At 37.3% G+C, this 16,088-nt stretch overlaps 1 protein-coding gene across 1 annotated transcript in view; it reads left to right on the top strand.

Annotated features, from left to right (window-relative positions):
- The first annotated feature begins 282 nt into the window (after window positions 1-282).
- Window positions 283-16,088, top strand: part of ALG6 (ALG6 alpha-1,3-glucosyltransferase) — a 37,118-nt gene continuing 21,312 nt past the window's right edge. Inside the window, exons 1-5 of the mRNA XM_074961603.1 lie at window positions 283-980; window positions 3,044-3,154; window positions 7,058-7,142; window positions 11,515-11,604; window positions 12,610-12,698. Of these exons, the coding sequence (XP_074817704.1) occupies window positions 3,073-3,154; window positions 7,058-7,142; window positions 11,515-11,604; window positions 12,610-12,698 (346 nt within the window). The 5' untranslated portion in view covers window positions 283-980; window positions 3,044-3,072. The remainder of the gene's footprint in view (window positions 981-3,043; window positions 3,155-7,057; window positions 7,143-11,514; window positions 11,605-12,609; window positions 12,699-16,088) is intronic.

The raw sequence follows: 16,088 nt of genomic DNA, 5'->3' as shown, positions 1-16,088 counted from the left end.
AGATTCCTGTTCAAATTCTGTCTCCTCATCAGGCAGAGGGGGGACTTAAACCAGGAGTCTCCCACATCCCAGGTGAGGATCTTTAGCCCAGTGGTTAGGGTAATAAGTGAGGTCCTCCTTTCTCCCTTCCCTCCAGTCATTTTGTGAAGTTAGGTTGTCTCTGAGCACACTTACTGGATTGGGCCCGATACACAGTTTAGGCAGAGGAACACCTATCTTCCCCCTGATTTGTGGATCACTTAGTTGGGAGATTTGCCTCTAAATGTTCAGAGGCAGGAATGTAGATGCCTAGGGAACTTTTACTGCAAAAACTTAGGTGCTGGGTGAGTTTAGGTACCTATAGGGTTAGACTGAAGCTGAGTGGGAGTTGTGTGGATTGCAGTGGTGCCTAAAAATGGGACTTCGGTGCCTGAGTATATTTGTGGCTCCCACCATAGGTGTTTTGTATTGTTATTACTACTATTTATTTTGCCTCCTATACCTATGCAGCACTTTCCTTATCAAAGTATGATGTGTTCTGTGCTTCAAGGAGCTTAGAGTCTAGCACAGTCAAAACACAGGGTAACAGTTTAGGTAAAGGAAGATATGGAGCGATTATTAACAAGGAAGATAAAGCAGTATGGAATTCTTTAAGAACTGGGTTTTAAGAAGAGAGAAAGAGGGAACTTGATAAACAAGAAAAGGGAGATTGTTCTAATAATAGGGAATTGTACGAAGGACCACGAAGGCAAGAGTGGCAGCAGAAGATGAAAGGAGCAGGAGAAAATGAGAGTCTAGATATACGCTAGGATGGGGTTATTTAGGACTTTACAAATATCTTAAATTTGATGGGATAAAAGAGAGGAAGCCAGAAAAGGGATTCATGATGGGGGCAGTTGTACAGCATGGATGGAGGTGAAGATTACTTGAGCAGTGGTGTTTTGACTAGATTGGACCGAGGGCACATTACGGAGGAGAAGCTCATTGTTATCCATGGCAAGGTGAGAAAAGTAAAGATGGGTTTTAGCTGGGATATAGAGATTTTGGTGTAGAAAGTTTCACTCTGCATATCTTCTGTGGAAGGGGAGTATGATGGGTAGAGTGCCTTAAGTGGGAGGCGTGGTCCCTAGTTCATTTTAGAATTTAAAACTGGTGTAAAAGAAGAACTGTTACACTCTGCAGGTAACATTTGTAATCCCTGTTTATAGAAATGGGCTTCAAGTTTTAATGAAACTTTAGAGCCTGAGGGCCTAGTGCAGCCCTGGTCAGTGTCAGACTCGTGGGGCCAAAAGTACGTTGGCTTCAGAGTATTAGTACCCACATATACCAGGACTGAATTTAATCCTGTGTTTCCAGGATATTAAAGATTTATTTATTTTGTTTGCTATAAAAAAGGTGAGGAATCTTAGACTGAAATGAAAGGCCTGGAAATTAAGGAATAGTTTCTTAGTTGGGGCAATGCTTTTCACACCGTTGCCTGATGGGATACACTGTGGAGTGTATATAAGAACCCAAACTAAAGCCAGAGGCTTCTCATTGTCATGGCTTTCCTGTGCTGTGTGGAGCTTACCTCTCAGGGAGACTGCAGAAAGACTTGAGTTCTCATCCTCATAATTGGGTAAAAGAAAAAAATATATAATACTTTTTCTTTCATGTTCTCTTTAATAAATGTCTTATGTAGCAAACTTCATAATTTGTCTCAGAACTTTGGAATTAAACAGGGTACTCAACATAAGTCATCAGTAGCTGTTAAAATTTTTCTCTCTTTTAACTCTGTGGGGGAAGAGAAGGAACAAACAAATGGGAACATTGCTGACGTTTAAAGATGAAGTGTTTTTAAATAAAAAATACTTGAACTTGTTGGGATCTTAAATATTTTTCCAAATACGTAGATCGGCTAAAACTCAGCATTTTGTAGTCAAATCCTCTTTGCTTAGTAGGATCTCAGGTTAGTTTTCTTCTGGTAGAATCAATTATGTTATAAATACCTAGTAAAGGGCAAGGGATGCAGCCTCTTGCTTAAATTTAGACTTTAATGGATATCATCAACCAAGTAAAAATCCTTTTGACTTCTAAAATGTGTTTATTTGTAACTTTAAGGCTTCAGGTGTATCTGAAATCCTGACTTTTTTGTATATGTATATTTAAAAAAAATAGGATTTATTTATTTTAGTGAAAGTCTCAGTTTTTAAAATATTTTTGTAAGAGACTAGAGCCTGATCCTGAAAACAATTAGTACCTAGTTGTGTAGAGTTTGCTGCAGCTAGTAGTCCTGTTAATGTAAATGGGACTACTCATTTCAGTAAACGCTACTTCTGGGCATAAGTGTTTGCAGAATCAGGCCTGTATTGAGTACTGGCGCAGTGACATTAATCAAACATCCGTTCTTAGCCTATGTCGTCATGTAAGCAAAAGATAATGCAGTAGAAAAAGTGGTTAAATGTCACACTATCAATTCTGTGTTTGCTATTGCTAATTGATTGATAGTCAAGGAATTGTATAGAAATCTTTGAATATTTTTGCAGGATTTCAGTAGTAAGTAAGTTATTGAGCTGCTTATGGATATGAGCAGCCTCAGTATTTTCCCTCCTCAAACTAAAACACTGTAACAGGAAGTTTTTCAAATAACAATAATCATGCATAAAGAAAGAACACTCCACCTGTATGTATTACATATACAGTCCCCAACATACTAAGGACATGGAGTCTAATAATGTGTATGTGTGTACAACATAATGTTGGTTTGAGATCTAGGTTCCTCTCAGTAGTTTGAAATCTTACACTCTTTCTTTTTCTTTTGCCAGAACCCTAGTGAGCTTGTGGCTCAGAAATGGGAGAAGATATTTCTGTGTAGTGTTTGGTTTTATGCATAGAAACTTTTCAGTGCTTGGAATAAACTGTCTAATCGCAGCATGCAGAAAGAAGCAATATTGCAACATCACATTTATAGTGTGGGGCAGAGTGAGACTATCATCAGTGTCACTAAATTATGATAGGACTCCAAATGCAAAAAGGAACAGAAACATAGGCAGAGCTATAATAGACTTTGTTTTCTTGTTTTCAGGTACCTTTGACTTGGTTTGAAGATCAGCTATGGAAAAATGGAGCTTAATAACAATTACTGTCTTACTAGGACTTATTGTACGCTGGTCGGTATCATTTGGTTCTTATTCAGGTAATGTATATTCACAGTCTACAAAACAAATATATAAAGGTGAATTGCAAAGCTTTTGTTAAGAGTTAAAAACTGGTTTGTAAGGTCTCATACAACAGAAGTAGTATAAGGCCATATTATAATAGCCACTGTGCCTCCCTAAGGTTCTTCCATGGCAGCGCTTTAACGTACCTTGTGTGGTCGTGGTGCAGCGCTGGGTGAGCTCTCTCCCAGCACTCTTAAAAATCCACCTCAACGGGGGGCGTAGTTCCCAGCACTGGGGTACTGTCTACACTGGCACTTTACAGCGCTGAAACTTGCTGCGCTCGGGGGTGATTTTTCACACCGCCGAGCGAGAAAGTTTCAGTGCTGTAAATTGCCAGTGAAGATAAGCCCTTGAGACTCTTGAGCTGCCATTTTCTCTGTATTTAGCAATGAGCAACATCACAGTCACCACAACCACAGTGCTGAAAAAGCTATTCCATTCTAATCCCCCTATTTCTGTTAATCCTATTTTACAATGTCCCCCACTAAAATATGCTAGAAGGAATAAAAGAACAGCCAGCTTTCCTTTCCTACACCTTAGATAGTATAGTAGTTGCAGAGTAGCAATACAGCCTCATAGTACAGTTGGTCAATATTGCTCCTCAAGCCTTACCACAAGTAAATTGTTCATTTAGTTAAAGCTGAACTGGTAGTAGTGAAGGAAGGGTTAGATTTTTACACCCAACATCCATATTTGCCTGAATGTGTTATGAGATAAATCACAGTTGTATCATTTATTGGATCCATTTCTTCCCTCCACCCCCACCTCGTGCTGCCTGCAAAAGAACTAACATAAGTCTTTTCAAGATCTTCTGATGGCTCTTCTAAATTGGCTGTTGGAAGCGTCAGTCAGTTTGTACAAAGCTTGCTCTTTACTCCTTTGGTTAAATGCATAACACTTCCAATCCCTGCCTGCCAGGAGAACCACAGGGCAAGTCTGGGATCAACCCGTAATTTCTTTTAAGGTAGCTCAGAGCCTCACATTAAAATCACAAGAATTGTCCAGTATTTTTTTGTGACTAAATTGATGGATGACTTTTTGGTTTCATTTACTTGGAGTGATCACTTGAAGTTAAACTGAAAATTTTCAAGCATGATTGTTTGATTTCATAATTTTTAGTAAAGATAGTTGACTTGAGTGCCTTCTAAAGATCTAAATTTGAAACCTTTCTGTTTTGTAGATAGCTTAGGTCTTTGAGAATTCATCTATTTAAACATTTCTATTGCCACCATTGTATTAACTTTTTATGTTGCTGTGCTGGATGCACTCACCCCTGTTAAAGGGACGCTGTTAATTAGATTTTTTTTAAAATGGACTAATTCCAGAATGATCCAAGTTCTGAGAGAGTACCCTTTAAATACTGTTTTGAGTTTTAAAAATTTCCTTAAATTTTTTCATAAGGATTTTGTTGTTCCATAATTTATCCTTACGAAAGGATTTTGAGCAAGGGAGCAACTGAGTAAGGCCTAAATCCAGGAAAGTATGTGCTTTACTTGAATCATGTGAGTAGTACCATTGATTTTACTGGGACTATTTGTGTACTTGTTGGATCAAGGCCTAACTGACTATTCAGGGGAAACAGTAAACCTGATTATAAACCAGTGCTGTCAAATGCATAAAGTACATTGGAAAAAATAGATGTTTTTACGGAATGTAATTTTCAGGATGACGGAGTCCCTTTACTTTGCTTTGTCACTGTTGCTCAGTGTGCTCACACATTTGATCAAGAGATTAAAAGTAGTTCTTTGTTGCTCTCTGAAGCAGACTATTAATGCTGATTCAGCATAGTTCAGAATTGTGTGGCATGAATGACCAGACACAAGGAGGTTATTTCCACTCCCATTAACTATACTAGTGTTCTGTTGCTACATCGTTTTATTTATCTTGTTGTTTGTCTTGTGATGCCTTTTTGAGGCATTGCTAACCTTGTTGAGTTAGGGTTATGTTTGGGAGAGGACAGATAACTAATGCATGGCAGTGAAGGTCACCATCCAAGGCAGCATGGTCAAGGCTAGTTGGTTTTAGACGATTAATCAGAAAAAGTCGTTTATAGTACATTTAGAGTCTAAGGACCAGATTTTGTCTTCTGATACATTTGCAAAGCTGCCATTAAGTGAGTAGAAGCCAACTGCGTGTACCTGAAGGCAGAATTAGGCCCTTGAAACCTCAAACTTCCGGGCAGCAATAAAACTGAACAAAGCAAGGGTTGATTTAAAGTACCTGTATCTAGTATCTGGTGCACTTCTTATAAGAATGGAAAATTGGAATGCATGTGAACAACAATATATTTTTCTTAAATTCTAAATCCTAGTTGGCTATATATCTGCTGCCAGCTTCAGAAAGGTGCATTAATTACTGTGGTAGGATTCCTTTTGCCTTTCTTGAGTAAAGATCCCTTAGGTATAGTTGACTTGTTCTTCTGGGCTGGCTTTAGAGCATGCTAGTATTTAACAAAATGTGAGTACCAGTTCCTGAACTAGCAAATTACTTAATTCACCAGCTAGCTGAATATAGAAAGTGGGTCAGACTATGGATTAGGAACTAGTTTGCCATTTCTAAAATGATCTAATTCCCTTTCTTCACCTCTTTTGAAAATTCCTGCACATCCACAAAAATCTTGAGATGGTTAGAAAAATCTGGTTAATACCATTCCTTATATTTAGTAAATTCTGTGACAGATTCTTTCTGTCCAATAGATTTGTCATTCCAGGGTGGGCATTGATGAGGTTTTTAGTCCCTGATGACCTGACCTGTTTGGGATCTGAATGTCTCTTATTATAGAAATAATGTACTCTCTTTTTGTGACCACAAACAAATCACATATATCTGTGCTTGTGTGAATCCCACAAACATAGATCATGTGAAAGAATTATAGATGGATTTCCTATATCTAAAGGAAACTCTTCAATCTCCATGAGGTTAGAGTCAATATCTCAGTGGAAGAAACTGTCTGCCTAGTTTCTGTTCTCAATAGGTAATCACAAGATAAAGGCAGTGAATAGTATGCACACAATGGCTGCATAATGTGGGACTACCACAGTTAGATCACTTTGAGGAACTTGTTTGTGAACAAACCTATGAAGACTGCATTGATAAAGATTTTTCATGGCATACTGAACTAACTTCCCAAGAGCCTTGTAAATGGTGTATGTGTGTAAGAAGCTTCCTTTGACTTTGGTCATCACTCAGAGCTACTACATAACAATCATTCAATTGAAAGATGTGGGGAAAAAAAGATTCTAGTAAACAAAAATGGAGCATAGACAGTCTGGTAATTCAGAAAGCTTTGTAAAAATGAATTTTTCTTCTCAACCCACTCCATATATGGTGCCGTTTTAATAGAATGATATTACATCGTATATTAGAAATAGGTAAACTACTTACAATGTTAATTCTCTGTTAAGAACTGTGGGGGAAGGGCAATTTGTACAAAGGCGAAGGACAACTCATTTGCTCTTTTATTTCTGAAAAAGTAGTAGGCATATTCACACACAACAAATGTGTAAGAATGCAGTAATCCTACCTGGTCTTATTTCTGAAAAAATGCAACACTTTTCATGCTATACTTGATAACATTACCAATGACTTTATGAAATGATCAGGCTACTGTATCTGTTTCTTGAAAATTGTATAAGTTGATAACTACTCCTCTCAGAAATATTCATAACACCAAAAGAATACTTGTACTATGTTACATATGTATGTTTTTTATAGGAAACATGATCCATTGCTTTATTACTATCTAAAATTGGGACAGAACGAACAATGTACCCAGAATAAATATGATATTAATTTCCAGATGCATTCTTGGAGGAAAAGCAGTGTCAGAAACAAAAAATAAATGTGTAGGCACTTTTTGCCATCTCTTGCTTTCTTAGGTGCAGGAAAACCACCTATGTATGGAGACTATGAAGCTCAGAGGCATTGGCAAGAAGTTACTTACAATCTACCCATCAAGGAATGGTATGTATCACTTTTAAGCTTCAGCCTACGATGTGTAATGAAAAAAATCAACTTTAAGGTGCATAAAAGTAAGACTTGAGATTTTTAAATCTATTCAAAAGCTTTTTACCATTCTCTGAACTACTCTAAACAACCTGCTTCTCCCTATTCTTAGACTAAGATATTATTTTTGCTTAAGAAATGTGCAAGTGTTCAGAACTTAAATTTGATTTTTTAGATTTTTGTATATAAAACAGAAAAGTTTGAAAAGCAATAGTCTAAGAATGCAGTAAAGATGCAAAGAATGTGCTATGTCTTAGCTCATCCTGTGTAAAAGTAATAATATGAGCAACTGCCACTGGAACTACAGGAGACCATAGTCTTCAAGTTTAAAATATACAGTCTTCTATATCTGTTGAATGAGGGTTTTCTGTTAAACAAAACAGGCCCTTGGGTACTGATGATATTTCAGAAAGTGTATACTTTACATTATCTGGCTCATAGCTTCATGTATTATGGCAGAGTCTGTTGTTAGTAGGTAATTAACAATCGTTAGAATTATGAAGAATATCATACCTCTGGAATCTGCACCCTTGCAAAGACAGCCCACTTGTATTAATTTTTGGGGACACCAGGAGACTAGTATCTCAACTGATATGTTCAATGGCTGAGTCTTGGAAGATTAAGCCTTGTTTTGGATAGGAGGGAAATGTCCAATATGGAAGGTTGCTACACTCCAACGTGTAAAAGAACTGTTAAACTACAAAGGTTAAGAATCTGAGTAATTTTGGTAGCACTCATTTAAGTTTGCTATCTAATAGAACTGTCCATGCAGCAACAAATGAGTTGCAATATAAATTTGTTTTGCCTAGCTACAGGGAGACGTTCTCTGAAGTTGCCGAGCTCCTAAAATATCTCTTGATATTTTCATAGACTTAAATCCTAATTTAATATTAGATATGCATGTACATGTAATTTTGCTGTGTTCCATGTTTATTCCTTTTGTTCAGAAACAAAGTATATTTAAAAAATTGCTGCAGTAAACTACAATATGATTTGTATATAGTTTCCTTGCATGAGATTTCTCTGAGCCAGAGGCTAGAATTTAAATCTTTGTGTTTTTTTTCTGTCTTTCTCTAGAACTCATGCATATTTATCCAAGGCTACGTTAATGACCTCCTGTCTTCTTGTATTACTAATTAAAAATGTGGCAATTGTTACCTTGTGCTAAGTATCAGCTGATACATGTACTGTTTTCCCATTGAAATACAAGTTTAGGGAAGGATAAGAGTAAAATACACAAAGTAACTGGGAAGCTTACTAGTGAATTGCGGAATATTAAAATCCATGTGAAAGAGCTGAACTGTCTTGGCATGAGAAATCTTGAGAGGTAGGAGAAGAAGCAGAGATGCATCTTAAAGAAATACGATTTATCATCAATTGTTCATAAGATACTCCAGGCAGCTCATAAGGAATTCAAGAAATATCATTTACTGTAATAAATGTCAAAAATTGGCTGCATTGGAGTGGGTAGTCTGGAAAAGCCAAGAACTTGCCCCTTGGCAATTATAAAAGACTAGTCAGTCTGTTTCATTCTGAGATTTAAAGAGTCGATGTCTTATTTTTATAACTTTTATTTTCCTTGAATTAAAACTTCCTCCTTGCATCTGGAAGATGTGGCTAAATTCTAACGGCTGCCAGCCTTCCACAGAAACATTGAAAAAACAGAATTGTAGGCAGGAAAACCCTTTCCTTGTGTACCCTCACATATTATCCTCCAGAGTTTTCTTTCTGAGGTAGAACTAGGTGAAATGGTTATTGCTGACATCTCTGATCTAGGTTCATGACCTTGTGTCAGCTATTTAGAAGGTATTACTTTAATAACTCAGTTATATCTGCTGTCAATTTTCCTTTAGGCCTTTGTTTCTTCTACATACGGGTAGAATTACCCAGATGTGAGTGTGAACTCCCTCTGTATGAAACTCCAGTTTGTGTGTATATATGTTCTTGTATGTCTGTCTGCCCCAATTGCTTATGGTATACTTTTTAACATAAAAGCATGGGTTACAAGGTTCAAATTTCTCTAACAGTTGCTGTCATGCTTCACAAAACGCAATATAATATCAAAATCCCACTTCATTTGTCATTTACTCATTCCTGTCACTGATGATGAAAGGCAAGAATCTGCCCTCAGACTTTAACAGCAACTCAGGACTAGGGTATTACTCTCTGCCTCTGTGTGAGGAATACCTGTTGATGTCCCTAAGATTTCCTTGAGTAGAGGAAAGCAGAACTGGACCCAAGATCCCGCATGTGAGTCAGAGAAGGTGGACTCTTTCTTACAATAGTTCTGTGTAAGCTCTCTACCTCCTTGTTTCACTCAGTGATGAGATAGTCCAGCGTTGGGGACATAATGTTTTCTGCTAAAGTAACCAATTGTGATGTCACAAAAATGGACATTGCAAAATGAATGTGTCAGGAGAAGCAGTCTTGATCACAAAAAGGTTTCTTCACACCTATATCATGCTGGGGCTCATCAGTGAAATAGAGTGCTGCACCTGACTATTCAATGAGATTTAGGTACTATATTTTAACAAACTAGTACATATGTCTGTGTCATAAATATAAAAGGAAGGGTAATCACCTTTCTGTATACAGTGCTATGAAATCCCTCCTGGCCAGAGGCAAAATCCTTTCATCTGTAAAGGGGTAAGAAGCTAAGGTAACCCAGCTGGCACCTGAGCCAAAATGGCCAATGAGGGGACAAGGGTCTTTCAAATCTAGAGGTGGAGGGAACAAAGGGTTTGGTCTGCCTGTGTGATGCTTTTTCCGGGAACAGATCAGGAATGCAGCCTTACAACTCCTTTAAAGTTAGTAAGTAATCTAGCTAGAAAATGCGTTGATTTTCTTTTGTTTAATGGCTTGTAAAATAAGCTGTGCTGGAGGGAATGTATATTCCTGTTTTTGTGTCTTTTTGTAACTTAAGGTTTTGCCTAGAGTGATTCTCTAGGTTTTGAATCTGATTACCCTGTAAGGTATTTACCATCCTGATTTTACAGAGGTGATTCTTTTACCTTTTCTTTAATTAAAATTCTTCTTCTAAGAACCTGATTGATTTTTCATTGTTCTTAAGACCCAAGGGTTTGGGTCTGTGTTCACCTGTACCAATTGGTAAGGATTATTATCAAGCCTTCCCCAGGAAAGGGGGTGTAGGGGTTGGGGGACATATTTTGGGGGAAGATGTCTCCAAGTGGTCTCTTTCCCTGTTCTTTGTTTAAAATGCTTGGTGGTGGCAGCATACTGTTCAAGGACAAGGCAAAGCTTGTACCTTGGGGAAGCTTTTAACCTAAGCTGGTAAGAATAAGCTTAGGGGGTCTTTCATGCAGGTCCCCACATCTGTACCCTAGAGTTCAGAGTGTGGAAGGAACCTTGACGGTCTGTGTAGGCAAACATTGGGTATTGTATTGAAGAAAACATATACATTTCCTTTATAGGATCTGTTTAAATAATTAATTGGCTCTTTGGCTGCTTGTCTGCAAATGTTTTGCTGCTTTGGCTCTGCCAGTTATTGAGCCTTCTACTAATGTGTGACTTTGCCCATCATGGAGCTAAATATGACAGTTGTGCAATATGTGAATTCAGCATGGTTCACAAAGCATGTGAAAGGTGGCTGCATACATCTTTATGAAGTAGGAGGGTTCTCCTGTCTCCAGTCAGGAACAAAACAGGTGAGCTGAAGAGTCCTCTAAAGGTATAAATGGGCTACCTAAGTCCAAAGAATAGAAATTGAGAACCTTAATATAAGGAAAACCTCTCTATAGCTGAGGTCAAATCAATACTCTTTAAAAACTGCCTTTTCTTTGAGCTCTGCTAAGTCTGTGTTCTCTTTTTGTGGTTGGGCAAACTTTCTATTTCAGCCTTCTGCTGGAATAGCTCCTGGATCTGAAAAATGTAGTTCATGACTGTGGATGGAGTTGGGGATGATCCTATCAAATCGGGAATTGTGGGCTTTGGCGGATGTGGGGAGCTCATTTTGTACAAGCATCCTATGGCTCAGTAGGCTCTGGATCCCTCCAGCTTGGCTCCATGTAAAGGAATTTTATTCCTCGATGAATATGCTTAGTTGGGTATAGAGCCAACATCTCTTGCAGCTTCTTACAGTCTTCACAGTTGCCAGCAAATGTATATTGAATCCTTTGTTGGTTTTGTTTTAGTGTTTGCAGTTATTTCTAGTAAAACAAAACAAAAATCCCAATGGGCAATATTTAGTTCCTATGAATGTTTGACTATATAGTAGAGACACGGTTGGCTTAATATGCAAACTCTTTAGGTTGAAATGAAGTTACAATGCTGGAATCCTAGATCCATTTTTAAGTTTTCTTTTGTTTTTCAGGTACTTCAATACCAGTGACAATAATCTGCAATACTGGGGCCTTGATTATCCACCTCTTACTGCTTATCACAGTCTCTTGTGTGCTTATGTGTAAGTTAATCATTTTAGGATTATTTTAAATGTTTGCTATTGGTGGAGAATGAAAGAAAAAACAAATGCATTCTCCCCCTCCTCTCAGAGGAGAGGAACAAAACAAATGGCAGGGATTTGCCTCTTTGGTATAGTTCACTTATTATGTGCAATTATGGAGCCGGAGAAACAATAGAATAGATGTGGCATTATTACTTCAACCCTCTTGCTTCAAACCTGATCCTGCATTTGTTCCACATTGAAATCAGTTACAGGGCTTTGCCTATAACAGGACTGCAGGATCAGTTCCTCTTGTATTCCAGTGCCTCCAGTGGGTGCAGATTACATTTTAGCCAATGGGTCATAGTTATAGCTTCCTGAATAAGTCATTTAGGGTTAGCGATGCACATAGTAAGGCACGTCAGAGGTTGTTTCCAGCAAATGGAAAATTAATCTTGTATTGAGAACCCAAGTGGCATTTGATGAGTGGATCCTACGTGATATCTTGTAAATATAATTCTGTTATTGGGATGTTCTTCCTGTATGGCCTTTAACCATAGAAAATTTTTAGAAAATTGGAGTGTTCTGTTCAGGGGCAGACAGAAAAAGGGTGCTGCAGGTCAGGTTATGATGCACTGGCAGAGCTATGTGGGGAAAGTTTGCTTCACATCTGGCTGCACTATGCCTACTTTCTGTTAACACTTAAAAAAAAATCATAATCACAAGTTTGAGAAGTGCCAAATGACAGTAATAGAATTAAATTATAGTAATAGAATTAAATCTTTATAAGCACAAGATAACTATTTTCAGTTTTTGTATTGCTGATTAGCAGCTAAATACGATAAAATAAACTGGTCTAGTGGTGAGGAAACCCCTTCCCTGGTCACTATTGCTTTTGATAAAGTTTGCCTCATTTATCTTAATCCTCTGAATATGTCCCTGTGCATATCATTTTTATTGCTGAAAAGAACGTAAAGGGAAATGAGAACTGTCTACATTTTGATGTGTCTATACTTTGTTTTACAGTGCAAAGTTAATAAATCCCGATTGGATTGCTCTCCACACATCCCGTGGGTATGAGAGTCAGCCACATAAGTTATTCATGCGTGCAACAGGTAGAAAAATTGCATTTCCTTGACATGATCTTCTACGTTTTTCTAGCTCACTAATTTAGCACATTTAATTTGGCATCCCTTGGTGTGTTTTTTTTGTTTGTTTGTTTGTTTTTGTTTTGGTCAATTTCTGCTGCAAAACTGACTGATTTGAGGGTATTGCAGGTCTGGCACTGTTAACTAAGCCTCTGTGTCTTCAGTTCTGCTCACACTTGTGAAAGTAGCAGAATCCTTACATTGAACTGGTTTTAGTAACAACTTTAAAAGGATACTTTCCAGTAGTTTGGGTCTCAAATTTAAATTTTAAAGGTGACCTGCAAAGGATTTTTTAAAATGGATTTGCAACCTTTCTCGTTCTTTATGATGCCTAAAGAAGGCCTGAAGGTTTTATTTTTTTAAATTCTGCTTGCTTTTTATCTTGGAAGTATCAAGTGTATCAAGACTGGCCTTTAATGAATTTGGAGAAGGAACTCTAAAGGGTTTCAAGGATATTTACTGTGACTTTTCATATCTTAATTGGAGGGGCAGGTATTTAATCTTTATAACTAAGACAACCTTTCTCCAAAATGGCAGGTTTCAGAGTAGCAGCCGTGTTAGTCTGTATCCGCAAAAAGAAAAGGAGGACTTGTGGCATCTTAGAGACTAACAAATTTATTTGAGCATAAGCTTTCATGAAATGAGTTGTAGCTCACGAAAGCTTATGCTCAGATAAATTTGTTAGTCTCTAAGGTGCCACAAGTCCTCCTTTTCTTTCTCCAAAATGTTTATCGGCCGCTGGAATTAAATAGCTGTTAACAAAAACATGCAAAATCAAAATGTTTTAAACAGTGTGATTAAAAATCTCAAAATCACTTTTCTGACCATATCAGGCCTTTGAACAGCCTCTATAATGAAAACGTAATGTAATATATTCGGACTCCATTAAGATAGCAAATAATTTCATTTCTTCTCATGGACATGTTAGTGGAACAGCTGCTGATGTGGCCAGTGGCTTCTAGCAAGTGAAGAATACTGGGAGTAGTGATGTGACAGTAGCCATAAGGCAGCCAAATCACCCCATTATTTTTTAAAGTTTAGTTATACCTTTTGCTTCACATGGCAGTGCAGAGTCCTATAAAATAACTGTGCTGGGTGAGTATCCTTATTTGCTGATTATATTGAGCAGAATCTGATGTTCATCAATAGCACTTTCTTGTGTTGCCCACAAACCTTTCAGTGTGGTTTCTAGTAATTGATTATATTTAGAAAAAAATCACTAGGACGAAATTACCCTTGAAATGGTCTTTAATAATGTTCAAATCAACACGCTTGACAAAACATTGATGTACAAACTAAGAAAACTGGTATACGTTCTTTTAACAATAGCCATTCAACTTGTGCATCAGGATTACAAAATTCAGTACCGTTGAATGTTGACCATTGGTGTTATACTTTTGTTTTAAATTTTGAACATGTACATTTGAAAACATTTTCTTTATGAAGTGACAAGTTGATAATGTTTCAAAGACTGTGTTAGCCCTGTGGACTTGCTCATTTTGGGTTTGTTCCTTCAGGGTGCTGAGCACTAGGCCCCAGATCCAGCAGAGCACTTAGCAGAGTCTTAACTCTAAGCACAAGTAGTCGCATTGAATTTAATGGACTGTTCACATGCCTAAGTGCTTTGCTGGATTGGGGCCTTAGTGCAGGATCAATCCTTTGTTCATTCTAGATTGAAAATAATGCAGCAAGGCAATTATGTTTTTGTAGAGAAACAGGCCAAGATTTTCAAAAGTGACTAGTGATTTTGGGTGCCTCAATTTCTTGGTGCCCAACATGAGACACCTTAAAGGAGCATGATGGTCAGAAAGTGCTGAGACAAGCACTCTGAAAAATAGGTCCCTTCAAGTTCTCTCAGGTTCACCACCCCAAATCACTAGTGAATTTTTAAAATTTAGACCCCAATATTTGAAATTTCAAGTCCCAACGCTTCAATAATTGAATCACAGAAATGTTGGACTGGAAGGGACCTTGAAAGGTCATCAAGTCCAGCTCACTGCACTGGGGCAGGACCAAGCAAACCTAAACCATCCCTGACAGGTTTGTCCAACCTGTTATTAAAAACTGTTCCATAACTTAACTACCTTTCAGTTAGAAAGTTTCCTCTAATATCTAGCCTAAATGTCCTTTGCTGCAGATTAAGCCGGTTACTTCTTGTCATATCTTCAATGGACATGGAGAACAACTGACCACCGTCCTCTTTATAACAGCCCTTAATGTGTTCTAGAGAAACAAGTCACAAAACTGGGATCTTTATTCTGCTGGTCTCACACCTTTCTTTCCTTAAAAGAATGAAATCTATTCTTCAAAGTCAGTTTTTCTTTAAACTTTATTTCCTTTGAATATCTTGTTTTGCAATATTGCTTCCTCTCATCAGAAGGGTAAAGGCTCAAACAAGATATTACTAGAATATTTGTAAATATACTCTTACTTATATGAAAGGAAATTTTGGGATGCAAAAGTTTTGAAGAATGAGTCACTTTTAGAAATATTTCCAACTGTATATAGGGCTGTATGGAAAAACAAAAGAATTAAGAAAGAATAAGTATTATCCATAATGACAGAAATACTGAGACATTTTAATCGTACAATACAGATGATGTTTAAATAAGTGCTTCCAAAAACACCAACCTTCCCCCATTTATGCAAAGTTTGAACTAACTTATAGATGGTACCACTAAGTTGTACTTTCAAGTATATGAATGCTTTATGAATTAGTACAACTTATTTGCATAGGCCATATCGCCTCTTTTTTGTATGTGTTATGTCTGTTTTAGGCTGCTATTTACATCATGATATGTATGTGCACATGGATGTAATTCCAAACAAATTGAATTGAGATGTGTGGTTAAAACTTTTCCCCCCTCTCTCATGTGATAATTATACTATGTAAATAGTAGGTAGTGAGAACAAGGTGAGGTATATGTTTTTTGATTTTGGAAGAGATACAGTAAAACCTGCCAAGAGCTACCACTTATGGAAGTTAGCAAAAGTGGTTGCTTTGAAGAGAAACTACCTCTTACAAGGTTTGCTGTAAAATTGGCACTTTTACTATGTACAGAAAGGCTAAAATTGTTACCAGTGTTTCATGTTTAATTTTAATTGTCTTTTAAATGAACATTACATACAGTATACAATTCAGTACTGAATTTAAAATCTCTTGGTGGGTTTATTAATACAGTAGTACAATGTTTGTTCCTCAAAAGAGGAAATTCAGTACACTAATACAAGTGCTTATTTTCTAGACTGAAGCTGAAAGAAAATTAGAGGTACCTGTGTTATCAAAAAGTCCTGGTTTCAATCTACAGTAGCCTGCTTTTATTTGAAAAAGTTCACTTATTCTTGTCTGCCTCTGCA

The sequence above is a fragment of the Natator depressus genome, chromosome 8 (assembly GCF_965152275.1).
Source record: "Natator depressus isolate rNatDep1 chromosome 8, rNatDep2.hap1, whole genome shotgun sequence".
Classification (NCBI taxonomy): Eukaryota; Metazoa; Chordata; order Testudines; family Cheloniidae; genus Natator; species Natator depressus.
The sequence above is the reverse complement of the archived record's forward strand: the minus strand, read 5'-3'. Positions and strand labels throughout refer to the sequence as shown.